Source organism: Solanum dulcamara, chromosome 11 (genome assembly GCF_947179165.1).
Source record: "Solanum dulcamara chromosome 11, daSolDulc1.2, whole genome shotgun sequence".
Taxonomy (NCBI): Eukaryota; Viridiplantae; Streptophyta; class Magnoliopsida; order Solanales; family Solanaceae; genus Solanum; species Solanum dulcamara.
This window is the reverse complement of record NC_077247.1, coordinates 42,985,928-43,001,685: the sequence shown is the minus strand read 5'-3', so window position 1 is coordinate 43,001,685 and position 15,758 is coordinate 42,985,928. Positions and strand designations below refer to the sequence as shown.

At 32.1% G+C, this 15,758-nt stretch overlaps 2 protein-coding genes across 3 annotated transcripts; one reads left to right on the top strand and one right to left on the bottom strand.

Moving 5' to 3' along the window:
* Positions 1 to 650: 650 nt before the first annotated feature.
* On the top strand, positions 651 to 3,190 carry LOC129874644 (O-fucosyltransferase 23). The gene is made up of 2 exons (XM_055949967.1): positions 651 to 1,228; positions 1,382 to 3,190. Exon 2 carries the CDS (start codon positions 1,511 to 1,513, stop codon positions 2,819 to 2,821), a length of 1,311 nt encoding a protein of 436 aa, XP_055805942.1. The 5' UTR covers positions 651 to 1,228; positions 1,382 to 1,510; the 3' UTR covers positions 2,822 to 3,190.
* A 1,947-nt stretch (positions 3,191 to 5,137) lies between these two features.
* Positions 5,138 to 11,606, bottom strand: LOC129872835 (E3 ubiquitin-protein ligase RSL1). 2 transcript variants are annotated; one of them, XM_055947750.1, is made up of 4 exons: positions 11,300 to 11,606; positions 10,298 to 11,031; positions 8,641 to 9,401; positions 5,138 to 5,812 (listed from the first exon to the last, which is right to left on the bottom strand). In XM_055947750.1, exons 2-4 carry the CDS (start codon positions 10,769 to 10,771, stop codon positions 5,431 to 5,433), a joined length of 1,617 nt encoding a protein of 538 aa, XP_055803725.1. In that variant the 5' UTR covers positions 10,772 to 11,031; positions 11,300 to 11,606; the 3' UTR covers positions 5,138 to 5,430. The 2 variants fall into 2 exon arrangements, with proteins under 2 accessions (XP_055803725.1, XP_055803724.1); XM_055947749.1 differs by having other exon boundaries at positions 10,298 to 11,000.
* Positions 11,607 to 15,758: the final 4,152 nt, after the last annotated feature.

Below are 15,758 nucleotides of genomic sequence, written 5' to 3'. Positions count from 1 at the left end.
ATTGAGTAGCGTGCGCATTAGATCAATTGGATAAAGCTGGCCAAAATCACAAGGCTCTCACTTAATTTCAACTGATTACTACAGTATATGTCTAGCTGTCTCAACTACTTTGTATGGAACTTGCTCTTCCACTTTTAAATTCCATAATAAGAGTAGTAATGAACTAATTGGTAGGGAACGTAGTTGTGTGCCAGCCAAAAAACTGGACGATTAGTTTAGTACTACGAGTAAACAAATAGTGGGATCACATGGTAAAGAGGAAATGAAGAGTCAATCAATTAATAAAATATGATTTCCAAAAATGCTTCCAACTGTTCCCATCTAATTATTTACACAAATTACCCCTATGAGACAAGTTAATCCCCGTGAACAACTTGATTTATTTTAAGGTGACTCTAATATCTAACAAATCCCTATTGTGATGTGACTCTAAATCCAGAAAAAAAACAAAGAAGAGAGCTACTTTTCAATAAATCTATGGTCCAATATGATACAAACAAGTATCTGATACAAACAAGTATCACGAAGTGGAAAGTAGATTCACATTCATATACATAAAGAATTATCTTTTTGTTGAAGAAGAGCAATAAGACTTGTGCAAATTCTTGAAAATGAACAAAGTAAACGAAGTATACTTGGTATAATCCCACAAATAAAATTAAAAAACATATAAATAAAAAATAAAGAGAATAATTTACTTCAGAATAAAGCGTTTATGATGTGGAGTTTCACTTTTATAGGGAATGAAGTTGTCCTCTTCCTTTTCATGAGATTAGATTAGATAGTTCACCTCTAACAATAAACCTCCTCCTTCTTTCCCTTTTCGCCCCCCATTATTTTCCAACAATAAACCTTCCTTACTCATCCTCAACCCCCCCACAAACCCCACCTGGTGTAGCCCCTATTACCTCACTTTTCTTGTTTTCTTGGGATTGCATGCATCATATTTTTTAACCTTTTCTTGATTTCTAGTCTCTTCTTCTATTTTTGAATGTTTTTCATTTGGGTTTTAATGGATGTTTGACTTTCATGGTTCGTTTCCTCTTGTAAAGCAAAAAAGATTGGATTTTTAATATGTTCAAGATTCATTTTCTCTTTAATCGGTTTTCCTGAACTTTCCCAGAGATTGAAATCTATCTATCTGGACCGAGAGAAACTGTTTCTTTCTGGACTTTCAGAAATTGAATTTGTATTGGCTGAGAGGGTTCTGGTTTCAGATTTAAAGGAGGTAAGTTGTAGTTATCTGTTCGTGGTTTCTTGTATTTCATTTTGTAATGTATATTTATATATTCCTCTCTGTTTTAGAAGTGGTTTTCACATGCAGTAAGAAATAATTTCATTTCCCTTCCCTTTTTTCTTGTTTCTTTTGTTGTCTGCTCAGAAAAGAGGCTAATTGGGTCTGAAATCTCTGGCTGGAGTTGAGGATTGAACTATTATGAGTTTTTTGTTGTTTGGTTCATTGAGTATTGTTGTGATGATTTATATCTGAACTAATTGGATTGAATCACAAATGGACTTGTCAAACTGTAAGCAATTGAGATTTTTTGGAGTCCATTTGAATTTCTTGGCTGCAAAATGCTTTGTGTTGGTTGTCATTACTTTGTTCCTTGGAACTGTTTTGCTTCCAACATTCTCTGGACTTGGTGGGGTCATTCGACAGAACAAATTTGTCTTTGTCCATAACCGTTCATTTTCATCGAGTCAACCTGTAAAACACAAGTTTCTTGAAGTTCCACAGATTGTGTGGGGATTGAACAATCAGAAGATTGCTTTTGCTAGAGCTTGTTTGACTGCACGAATGCTCAATCGAACACTGTTGATGCCTAAATTGAGTGCTTCTCTGTTTTATAAAGAAGTCGAACTTTTGAAGCCTATTTCCTTCGATAAGATCTTCCAATTCGGAAGATTTAATTCCGTTTGTAAAGGGTTTGTACAATTGAGTCGTTATTCAGATGTTTCCAATCAAAGTGATGTTATCGAACTTCAAAAAGGCAGTGGAAGAAGGTGGACATTGGAAAAAGATTTGGAGCAGTTGAATCAATTTAGTAAGCATCCATATGATGCACGTGAGATCGTTCGGATAGTAGGAAAGAACCCGTTTCTGTGGCATGACCATTGGCCAACTAAAGACTATGCAAAGGTTTTCGAATGCTTAGCTTTAGTAGAGGAGATATCGATGGAAGCAGATAAAGTTGTCTCAAAAATTAGAGAAATAGGAATGGAGCTAAGAAGTAAGAATCCAATGTCAAGCTCTTCATCAGAACCGGTTCCCTTTGTAGCTGTGCACATGAGAATAGAAAAGGATTGGATGATTCACTGTAAGAAGCTGGAGCAGAGATTAAATATTAGTGAAATTTGTAGTAGTAAGGAGGAGATTATGATCAGGGTGGGAAACACCGCGGGTCTTAAAACTCCTGTAGTCGTTTATCTTGCTGTTGCCGATACTCTTCTGGAAGATAATACTGTCTTGAATGGCTGGAAGAACGGCCTGCATCCTTTTGAGAAGAAAAAACTAGGTGTTTTTGACATTTACAAGAAGCAACCATATCTATTTCAATCTGCTATTGACTATGAAGTGTGCTTAAGATCCGATATCTTTGTAGGGAACAGTTTTTCAACATTTTCAAGCCTTGTTGTTCTTGACAGAACCCAAAAGATGATTAAAGAGGGTGAGACAAAGTTGTGTGGTTCGGATGTTAGATGGCCTTCTTATGCATACAATATAAGAGGAGCAGGGAATAGCCCTCATCCGTGGGTAACAAATATGTCCGACACTAGTTTGATAGCAATTAGCTATGGTTCTAATCACATATCTTGCTGATAGCTCTCTCAAGGCTTGAATTACTTATTGTTTGCCAACGATTGCCTTCGATTCTTCTTTGAAGCAATTCTGAAGCGGCTTTCTGGGGATTGTGAAGAGTAGGTATACTTTTTTGCATTTGTGTAGTTATATATCTCAGATTTTGCATTCATTTTTTGTTGATATGTTACAGTAAATTGTTGATAGAGCATACAATTTTGCATGATATACTCTTTGTTTCTTATACTGAACAAACGAAGAAGAATTTGATATTTTAGGCCTTGGTGCTTTCATTGTTAGCCTCCAATCATTTGTAAAGAACAATGTTTTCTATTGAACCATGACTCTTGTCTTTAGGAATAAAGAAATCTATACCTTGTATCTTTCAAATACTAGTACATAAAAAAAAACGGTTGAAAAGTTGATCAAATTTACTTTTAAGTCAGTTTTTGACTTTTGATAGTGTTTGATAAATATAAAATAAGTTAAAAAATCAAAAGTAGGTCTTCTCTAATTTTTTATTTTTTGACTTAAAAATCATTTAAGTTTGACTTTTTATTTTTAATTTAAAAGCTATTTCTTTTAAGCCAATCCAAATGGGCTCTTAGTAGTGGATTTTGGTTAACGTCAAAAAAGAAAATTACATCACGGATTTTGGTAACATCAAAAAAGAAAATTACATCATTATATATCAAAAATTAGAAGGAAAATAAATATTCAATAATTAATTTAGATTCTAAACATAAAAAGAAAGTAAATATACTATAAAATGTTGTTAAATTGAAAAGAAAATAAATATTTTGCTATTGTTTTTAATTGAGTTGTCCATTTCCATTTCTGAGTTGTCCACGGCTCCACGCATTCGGCGGCTGATTATTTGGTCCTTCGTTTTCACATTAATTGGCTATCATTCAACTCATCCTTCCCTACTTGCAATGATGGTCTTGCTTTATTTTTATTTTTATTTTTATTTTTATTTTTTATTTAAAAAAAGCAATTGGTATATGGACTTTAAATTATTGTAGGAGGCAAAATGTATAATGTTTCATTAAAAAAGCTTCAGTAGTCTCTACCACCCATGTGGGGCCAATGTTTATGTCTTATCATAATTGTTGTTAATTGTGAGCTTAACAATAATTATTGCTTGGTTGTTATGAGCTTCCTTTTTTTTTTCTTCTTTACCCAATTCAGTAGTTAACTTATTGTTGCTTGATGGAGAAAAAATGTAGTGATAATTATTGCTGTTTGGTATTTTCGCTTAATTCCATATAATCAAAGCTTTAGATAACTTTCGTCTTCTTCTCCCCTTTGTTTTGTCTTCTTTAATTTTTTTGCAATTATCATGTTAGAAAAATGTGTAATATAGTTACAACAGAACTTGACAATAATCGTGTTTCATTTGGACTAACAATATGTATGTTAGACGAACATATTACAACAATCGCTGTAAAATAAAGTTTATTTCAGGCCTAGCTAACGTATAAAATGTACTTAAGTTAAAGATCTCTTCTTCAGATCTATTTACACGAATTTTTGAGACATACCTTCAATATCTTTGGCTAAAAACAATTTCTGTGTGTTTTATTTTCATACAAAAATCATTTTTACAATGTATATGATAGAGGTAATAAATAACAAATCCAAATACTGTAGAAAAAGCAAAAAAGTAACACGACATGTGAACACCTTATACAAATGAACGTCAAACTCTTGAAAGTGGTAAGGCTGGAAAAGTTTTTGGAGTGTATTTTGATGTCTCACATTGATTTCCGTATCTCGACTTCTCGATATCTTTACTAGGTTTGTGATGCAAATCATTCCGTCCTAATTTATGTGATTTTGGTAGGATGTTTAAGAAATACGAAAATTTTTACAAATCATTTAAAACTATTCTTAAAAAGAATACACCCTTGTGGTTTTGCCAAATTAAAAGACTATCCTTAAAAAGAATACACCCTTGTGGTTTTGCCAAATAAAGAGGACAACGTAGATAGTGTCATTAAATATTTGTCAAATAAAAAAATAAGTAACTTTACTATTTTGCCCTTATTTAATATTTTTTAAAACATATTTACTCATTACATTTTTTTAAGACATTAACTTAATGTTAATAAATTGAGGGTATAATAAAAAGAAAAAAAAATATCCTTTATTTGATTTGTCAAAATTGACAAGTAAAAAGAAAAATTAAATTAGAAAATATTTAATAAATAAATAGAAACAAAGGGAGCATATATTTTCAAAGCTAATTAACTATTAAGGTTATAATATGAAGAATAGAGTAATTTATGTATTGATTTGATAAAATGACATATATTAAGGACCGAACGGCATATAAATGGGAAACGGAGGGAGTACATTATAGTCTCCTTCGATTTATGCTGTTCTGCTCATCAGTTATCTTTGAAGAGGAAGCTTCTTGTAACTTCCAATGCATCATACAGTTGGGATGAAAAGAGGGGAGGGAAAAAAGGCCCAACAGCTCTTTTAGCATGAAGCAAATAAGAAAGTACATTATGAAGGGGCCTATTTGCTTAAACTATCAAGGAGTCTTGAGAGTGAGATACTCATTTATCTCCCATTTTGAAAGTGTTTTACAAATGCTAAATGGCTTCAAATCTTTCTATACTTCACTGGATATGTTCTTCATAGTAATCGTCACTGATCACAGACACGAATCGTTCTAGCCATGGAAGCTGATGGAGATCCTTCATGGCATCGACATAAGAATCTGTACAACGTGGTGGGGATTGGTAAGCTTGGTGATCTGTGAGACTGAATCCACCAGCGAGAAATCTCTGGATCAATGCCAGTTGAGATCTCTCTTCATCTGAATATGCATCCATCATCATAGGCAGCGACTCAAATGAGTCCCACGACCATTGCTCAAACTGTTGAGTCGGTTGAGTCACCAAATCTTGAGTGTAATCCTCATCCCAGAATGTACATTGACATGTCTGTTGGCCGTCCCTGTATTCCGCACCACAAGAATAACAGAATTGATGCCCACACCTGCCAGTTTTTAATACAAGCACAAAAGCTGTCAATGCTTAAAATCATCAATCCACCAACTTCCATTTCAGCAAAACATATACTGAACAAGTTCTAAAGATATAAAAGGGCAGCATATGCATTTGGGCACATATCTTCAATTTTACAATCCTGCAGACATTCATCTGATGCTCAGATAGATTATCCTATCGGAATGCATTTTTCCTCTGCAATCATAGCAGATAGCCTTACTAATGAATTCAAACACTCACGAATATGCAACCACAAAGAAAGATCTCTAGAAGTCATAGACGGTTGATTTTCTTAAGAATTACTGCTTGACTGAACAATTCTAGTTCCAGTTAGAGCATCAGAGTATTTGGAGTAAACTTTCCCAACTATCTAAAACAATGAGCCTTTCCAATTTAGTGCTGTTGAAGCCGTCATGAATAGTTCAAGAAAAATCAATTATGAATGAATAGGTCAAGCTATATCAGTTACGATTCAACTCTCTCCCCTTTGTATCCAGACAAGCACCGACTGTCCCCACCTTCCAAAAGTTCTTATAAGCCAACTGTTAGAGCCCGACTTACTTCAACGTAATTTACTCACCAAGTTATTCGTTTTGGTCCTCAAACTACCACCCAACTAACTTAACAAAGTTCTTTTGGCAAGACATGAATCAGTTTTCAAAATTTATGTTCTGTGGATTCCCTTGGTAGGTTCTCGTTTCTTTAACCCGCATGTACCCTATTCATACACTGTTATACACCTATTGCAGTTCTACCCCATTTTTCTGATACAAGGAGCTATTCTTTTGTTTCAGTCAATCCCTGCCTGCTTCATATCTCATTAAATATTTAAAATCGCAACTTTAAACCTTCACCATATTTGGCCTGCTTGTCTACCTATTAAAAAAAAAGCCTGCCTAGCTGTCGTGTAAGCAGTAGATGAAGGATAAAGAAGCAGTAGCATCAGTAGTAGTAGAGTAAGAGGTGGTAAGAGGATTTGAAGAGTGTTCGAGATCTCCACTCATTTGGAAAGGGACAAATGCAGCACAAGTCAGACTCTATATAAACAAGATACAATGCTTGGAACCCAGAAAAACACTTGATGGCTATAAACTATTGACTCAGAGACACAGAACTAATTTTCAAAAAATTGGATCACCCTCAAGCTTGGAGACTAATGTAGCAATTATATTGCCAACTATAATAGGACTTCAGTCTAACTATTAAAGTTTAAGGATATACTAAAAGCTTATCATGAACTGATGATCACACGAACATAGATGTGTAATCTGACACTCAAAATTACAAAAGATAGTCTTGCCCAAAGATGCCCTTTCCATCAAGTTGGTCAATTGTCTTGAGGGTATCCTTAATAACAGCAGCCACTGACAACACTTGCAGCCAGAAAAACCATTGAAAATCTTTTCTTTCAATAGAGGAATCCTTGTTCATATGCTTAACAAATGCAAGTTTTGTAAAAGAGTGTATGTATGTTTACAGATTATCAAAATAACTATAAAAAACACTGATATTGAAACAACTAAGGACACTTAATGACTAGATGCTTCCTGCTTTTTCTGATGCAGATACAGAAACCTTCCAAAGCCCAAAAGTTTATCGCCAGATAATAAGCTTTGCATCAAGCTAGCAGAGTGTGTTTATTAAATCATGATTGAACTATAATGCACATAGAGAGACATCTTGTACTTCAAGCTTCTCACCCAGTGTACTCAGGCAGTAGTCTGTGCCTTCAGCTATTTCAGATCAGCTCCTAGGTAAGGAGAGTCTCCCACTCCCCTCTCCCATTACCGGATAACTCCAAAATGAAAGAGTGACCGGTGAACATCCTAGTCCTCATTTATATGATGTTTTATTTGCTATCTTGGAAACTCCGAATCTCAAACAAAAGGGTGATCTGGTCGCTAAACTGTTTTAGTCACGTTGAGTCAATTCGTCTGTCAAGTCTTTTGAGGGTAATAAAAAGTTATACAAGGATCATAGACTTACTAACCACTAAATATCCTTCCAAATAAGTATGTATGTATATATGTACATGTACACACATAGTATATATGTATGTACATTTACTTTTTCCAATAACTCGACTAAAGATTCAATATCATAATATGCTATTGAAGAATACGTTTTCATAGTTGACAATGTATGGGAAAATAACACCAGTGAGTAAACAGATACCTCCAACCCTATTATAGATTGAGTAGGTTTTCCGTTTGGTGGGTGATAAACCAGTACATTTATTAGCACTACCAGCAATAAAAGACATATTATTCCAGAATCTCCCAATAGTAACTTTGATTTTCAAACGCTTTACAATCTGCAGGCAATTAGATGAGGTGCAGATACAATGCAAGATTAAAGCCTTACCAAGGTAAAAACTTACCTAAATGAAAGTGTTAAAAAAACTTATCTTTTTTATAGTGTTAAAGAAAAGAGCCAATCCTCCCCGATGGTTCTCATGCAGGACGAGAATGGAATATAAAGAGGAAAGATAGTTCTCTTTGTATCAGATATAGACAATCATTCCTAGAGACCCAACACTTCATTTCCACATACTGAGAAGAATCGTTCGGTTTCCAAGCTCCTGAATTTAAAATTGTTTCTGTCTAATAACGAGTATCTGACACTTAGAGCTTATGTTCCAAAATCTCAACATCAGTTTTCAGGAAATTAATCAGATAAGGACCTACCAGTTTATGATATGAAAACCAAAAATGTTGCTACCAGATTCAGAATATCAGTGCATTATTCTCATTGATTCAGAAGCCAATATATGCCTTGAATCTTGCATAAAAAAGTTGAAGGAACCAAATATATTACCAGCATGTCATATGATAGCATCCATGAGTGAGCTCAATCATCCTCCTGCACTGTGAGCAGCGCCTCCATCTCTTATTTTGTGCCAGGCAATGCAAAGTTATGTCACCAGCATCCCTCTCCTCCAAAGGGAGATTTTGGTAGTCTTCACATGTCATTGAAGAATGCCATGGGACCCTACAATCCACACACATGAGCCTCTGGCAAACCGGACAGTCCATACAACTATTCTCTGACTGGCTTGACGAACTAGCCCGAGTTGACATACATTCATGAGGATCCAGAAGAACAGAACAATTTGGATGCGGGCAGTAAAGTTTGTCCGAGTTGAGAGCATTTGCTTCTTCAAGGGCCCTCACTAAAAATCCATAGGAGTTAAGTGGGAGAAAAGATATACATTCAGTAGCAGAGATTAAGTACTTGCATTTTAGCTGAGGGCATCTAATGGGGACTTGACCAGATTGGACTTTACCCTCAACATAAGTTTTCATACAGTGAGAACAGAACTTGTGGGTACATTTCAATGTGGTCACCATCATTAAAAGTCTATCCTCGCAGCATATTGGGCAATTTTCAGTTGATTCATCTCCTTCGACATGGGAAGAGACAACCCCTATTGCCACCTTGGCTAAGTCCAAGGCCTTTGCCAGACTAGTATTGGGGACAAGTTTCAGAACAAAAGCTTCCAGATCATTAGCATGATCCAGGATCCTCTGCCGCAATGCCGTGAGAAGCGGATTATCAAGGCTCTCTTCATGCATAATCTGATAAAATTATTTACCATCAAACAGCGCAAACAAAACCATTACCATCAAAACAACGTAAAATAAACAAATGCTACTACTGCGGAGTAAATCTACTGCAAGTGAAATCAATGAAGCACTTATTACAGTCACATCCAAATAAGTAATCAAGTTATCAACGAGATTTTACAAAAGAGGGAAAAAAGAAGTAAGTTAGTTCTATTTTTCAGATAGGAAAATACCCCATTGTTGTACGTAAACAAGCATTCAGACCAGACTCAACGTCTACTTTGTAAAGGGGCACCATATTGGTGTATTATTAATAAAATCTTTTGGCTAATCAAATAAAAATAGAGTAGAGTTGGCATCTAAACCTTTTTGGTAAAAGAACCAAGAAAGCCTGAAATTTACGTTCAAATCCAACTGACAAATTAGATAAAGACAGATATCCAAAGGCCGAAGTTTTAATAAGTCATTGGGTCTTTTTTCTTTTTTCCTATTGGTTTGGGGAGGGGATGATCAAAGATGTAAAAATGTCATGAATATGATAATAAATTCTTTAGCAGGTGGAGGGCAGCAAGGGGCGAATAAGAGCTCGTCGAACCTAGATTCTTCACTCCCAGGGTCAATCGGTAGTCTGAACATTGCTTATCGAAAGCCTGTTTCTAAGAAAGAGCTTATGCCACTCGTATTGCCCCGGATTGACAAAAGAGGCTTTGATTTGAGATTATTGTGTCAACATGAAAGTTGACAATCGGGTTTGTGTTCATTGAGACAACTAAGCAAAGAGGGGAAGTTGTTCATCTACTAACAGTTCAGTTGCAAAAGTGAAAGCAATTGCATTAAGGTAAAATTCAACCCACTGAATATGGAATGCAGCAAGAACTTAAAAGGTAAACATTGAACAGACGTCTCACCTGTTCGTATAAAATCTCAGAGTCGGTCAAGGCATAAACCTTTCTAATCTTGTTCTTCACAGCTTCCAGCAATCCATCCATCAAAGCCAAATAATCTGCCACAAATTCTTCCACATAAAAATCAAGCTTTTTCTGGATTTGAATAGGAGGAGCACTTTCTGCCCTCTCCATAACCACTCCAATTCCAGATATCCTGCAACCAGAGTCTCCAGGACCAGCTATAGAAATGCCCTTAAAGAATAACTTTACAGAATGTTCATCAAGATCTACTTCACAACTTTCCCTTGCAAATTCCTTCTCATCCTCGTCCTCTGTTACTTCATCCTCTTCTTCCTCCGAAGTTGCATCCTCCCTATCATCCAACTCCTCCTCATCTTCACAGCAACTACAAAAATCTTCTTCATCTTCTTCTAATTTCACTTCATTTGCTATATTCACCAACAACCCATCACCGCGAACCATTTCTCTTTCCATTTTCAAAGATTCACAGAAGTACCCACAAATAATTAGGGCAGCTCTACCCCTCCTGAGACTCCAATTTTTTACACTATATATTCAAAATCCATAACAACTCTAAAAACTCCATAACTTTACAATCCAACTACAGAATAATAACCTAAGAAGAACCCATCAGTAATCTCCCCAAAAGACCTTAAAATCTCCGTTGAAACAAGACCAATCTCCTCAAAAGCTTTCAAAGCTCCTGTACCAAAATTCAAGAAATACCCATTATCCTAGATGCACAAAACAGAAAGAGTAAGTGAGAGATACCCTTAAACTCAAAAGGGGTAAGAAAATAAAATAGAGCAATTCTTCATTGTACAACTCTTAACTCAGAAAAGTCAAAACAAAGAAACCCCACTGAGCTACCAAATTCAAGAGCTTTCATTATCACAAAAATCAAATTCCATAAATAAATACTACGACAATAATAATAAATATAAAAAGCGAATGAAACTATGAATAAATCAAATAAAAAAAAAAGGAGTGAAGCTTCCGTACCAGAGGGTGTGGGTCTGGTCTGGTCTGGTCTTTCACCTTATATACGAAAAGGAATTAATGTGAAACATGTTATCAAAAGAAACTGTTTATACTTATGTGTATGTATATGCAGAAGTATAAAAAAAATTTAAAGAAAAAACTAATCTGACAACATTACAGCAGCAGAGCTTTTAGTAAATTTTCTCTGCTTTTGTTGAGACGAGAGAGAGGAGAGAAAGAGAAGCACCAGATGCTGTGGTGGTTCTTCTAGTATGTGGTTGGATTAATTTCATGGAATTATTTTATATCCTCAGCTCACTAGACAAAGGAATCACTTCTCTCCAGATAGTTCATCCAATTATTTCAATATAAATAGTTTTGAAATTAGCTAAAATTTTAAATCAAACATAAAAAAAAAATTAATTTCAAAGTTATTACTTTTATTCCAAATACCAAACTAGCCAAGAGTCTATTTATGGAAAATGACTTGAAGAAATACATTTTTCCCAAGGTTTCTCGCAATTCTATTTTTTTGTTTTTGAGAAATATCTTAGAAAATACAGAAAAGGATAAAAAAATGTCTTTAAATTATGTAAAATAAATAAAAATATTCTTCATTTATAATTTGATCCAAAAATATCCTTTTTCCAAATAAATATATTATTTATTTAATTTTTGAACACATTCTTTTTCTAATAATATTTTTTTATTAGCAAATATTATCCTACTTTAATTTTAAAAAATAATTAAAAAATATATATATTTTTTATCATTATCTAAACGAAAATTAATGATGAGTTTACTATGAATTATGTTCTTATATATATGACATATATTTTCCATTAAAAGGATATATGAAGTCATTTTATTTTAATTGATAAAATGATATTGAGAAAAAAAATTATTTCCTATATTTTTATTAGTCAAAATAATTTTAAAAGAAAAAAAAAAGAATAGAATTTCTTAAAAGTAATAGTCTTGTAGGAATAAGATGTGTTTAAAAAGAAAAATAACAATATATTTATTCAAAAAAGTGCACTTTTGATTGATTTAGTAAAGATAAGGGTATTTTTGAACAAAACTATTAATAGCAAAAGCATTTTTGGACCAAAGCATTATCAGCAAGGATATTTTTGAACCAAACTTAAACGGAACACATTTTTATTTATTTCACATAATTTCAAAGCATTTTGACCATTTTCTGTAGCAAGTACAAAAATCCCGTAAATGTGTTTTATGAAAATGAAAACACTAAATATATAATTTATTTTAATTGATCTTGATAGCAACAAAAAAAATCAATCAAATTGTATTATAACGTAGATGCATCAGGGAATTTAGTAACTCACTTGATTGATTATATAAATTTTCGCCTTATGGCTGAGGGTCTCCTTCCATAATAATAATAATAATTATCATTATTATTATTATATTTAAAATTACTAGAAGAAAGAGCACAATTATTTAAGAACAAAAGAATTCATAATAATAATAATAATAATAATAATAATAATAATAATAATAATTATTATTATTATTATTATTATTATTATTATTATTATTATTATTATTATTATTATTATTATTATTATTATTATTATTATTATTATTATTATTATTATTATTATTATTATTATTATTATTATTATTATTATTATTATTATTATTATTATTATTATTATTATTATTATTATTATTATTATTATTATTATTATTATTATTATTATTATTATTATTATTATTATTATTATTATTATTATTATTATTATTATTATTATTATTATTATTATTATTATTATTATTATTATTATTATTATTATTATTATTATTATTATTATTATTATTATTATTATTATTATTATTATTATTATTATTATTATTATTATTATTATTATTATTATTATTATTATTATTATTATTATTATTATTATTATTATTATTATTATTATTATTATTATTATTATTATTATTATTATTATTATTATTATTATTATTATTATTATTATTATTATTATTATTATTATTATTATTATTATTATTATTATTATTATTATTATTATTATTATTATTATTATTATTATTATTATTATTATTATTATTATTATTATTATTATTATTATTATTATTATTATTATTATTATTATTATTATTATTATTATTATTATTATTATTATTATTATTATTATTATTATTATTATTATTATTATTATTATTATTATTATTATTATTATTATTATTATTATTGCTACATTTAGAATTACTAGAATAAAGAGTACAATTATTTAAGAACAAAAGAATCCATCAGATATCGATAGAACATATGATGTGGCAGAATTAGATACTCAAGTGCACAAATATTACATAGAGTGTCATGCAGGAAATAAAACCAATTTACTAATGATGTATTTATTTGATTTAAGAAAAGATTCTGTAAAGTTCGTTTTTATTCTTTCACGCAACGAAAAACTGAGACCACATGCCACTGGATTTTGTTTGGGAAAATTCACTTTGACTTTTTCAACGCTTTCAATTAGTGATTAATTTGATATTAATTTTTTAAATTAAATACATTATAATTTGAGTTAAAATAATGATTAGATGTTGAATTAGGAGACACTCATGATTACCCCTCTCTATTCTTTACTTTTTTTTCCTCTCTTTTTTAAACATTGGAGATTGAGCTTGAACATATTTTATTTCTTCTTGTCAGTAAAAGGATATTTAGGATAAAACAAAGTTATCCATTTTCACTTAAAACTTTTTATTTTATTAAGTACGTTAGTTTGAAATTTTATTCTTCTACAATTTTGTTAAGCTTATTGTTGACTTTTATGTCTTGAGTTTTAGTAGATTTAAATTGTGATTCCATCCTAAGTAGTTTATGGTATGAATAATTGAAAAAAAAAACATTTTAATTGAGATAATCGTTGAGTTTGTTATATTATTTTGCAATGAGTTTTTAGGAGGGGGGGGTTTGAACCTCAAAAAACAATGAAGAGTTAAATAAATTTAGTTTAACAGTTTTCAATACAAATATTTAGTCTCTTGGGATTGACTAGAAAATACATTTGAAAAGGGCCAAAGCAGCGAATGTTGTAGTGAAACTAATCGTAAAAAAAAGAAAAATCGATTGTACGATTATAATTACCTTAAAGTAATTAGATTAATAGCACTGGTATATCTATAAAGATTAAAGCTCACTTATTTTAAACCTTTTAATGTTATTCTACTTGTTTACTCCAATAATTTGTACATAATAAGTGTTGTATATTGGCGACCGAAAACGTGTACAACAATAACCCAGTAAAATTCCACAACGTGGGGTCTGGGAAGGATAAAGTGTATGCAGACCTTACTCTTATCAAGGTAAGACGGTTGTTTTCGAGAGACCATCGTCTCAATAGAAGCATAAAAAGAGATCAGATACTACTAAAAAGTACAAGAAGTTCAAAGCATTATGTGAAAGCAAATAATGAAAGCGACACAGATAAAATAGAGTAATCAAAGTACAGAGAGTAGTATATAATAACAGAAATTAAAGCACAAGAAATTATAGTGTGCTAGTGCGCCTACTAATAAGGAAGAATAACGAAACTTTGTACTAGCCTTCTACCCTAATATGGGTCCTTCACACCCTCTTATCTAAGGTCATGTTCTCGGTAACCTGTAACTGCGCCATGTCTTGTCTAATCACCTCTCCCCAATATTTCTTCGCCCCACTCCTACCTTTTCTGAAACCATCCATGGCCAACCTCTCACACCTCCGCACTGGGGCATCTGTGTCTCTCCTCTTCACATGCCCAAACCATCTCAGTCGCACTTCCCACATCTTGTCTTCCACCGATGTCACTCCTACTTTATCCCGAAAATATGTACATAGAGTATAAAAGACGTTCATTTACTTGTGATTAAGGACGTGTCTACGATAGTGCTAAGATCCGAGTTAGGATTGTATGAGGTGACTCATAACATTTTTCAGTCGTGATGAGATTGCATCAGTGATTTGCTCACATCCCATTTTTTGTCTGCATTGGCTATGGACGTACTAACACAACACATTCAAAGAGATGTGTCGTAGTGCATGTTATTTGCAGAAGACATAATGTTTATTGACGAGATGCGAGAAGGAGTTAATACAATGCTGGAGGTGAGGAGACAAACCCTAGAGTTAAAGTTTTTAAGTTGAACAGAAACAAAATTGAATACTTGGAGTGCATCTGCCTTTTTTTTCCAACTCTTTAGAGCCGGCATTGGGAGAAGAGTCACACCCTTAAAATGTGATGTAGACAAACTATTTTAATGTAAATATCAATGCCAGATCCGCGACTAAAATTTGTGACATATAAGTTACACATAAATAACTTTATCATTGCTCCAAGTCTCCCTTAAATATTATAAGAACTCAATTTTAGTGATAAACATGATAAATATTCTTTTCTCGGTAAACATGCTAAAGTAAATACAAATAATTATATATACT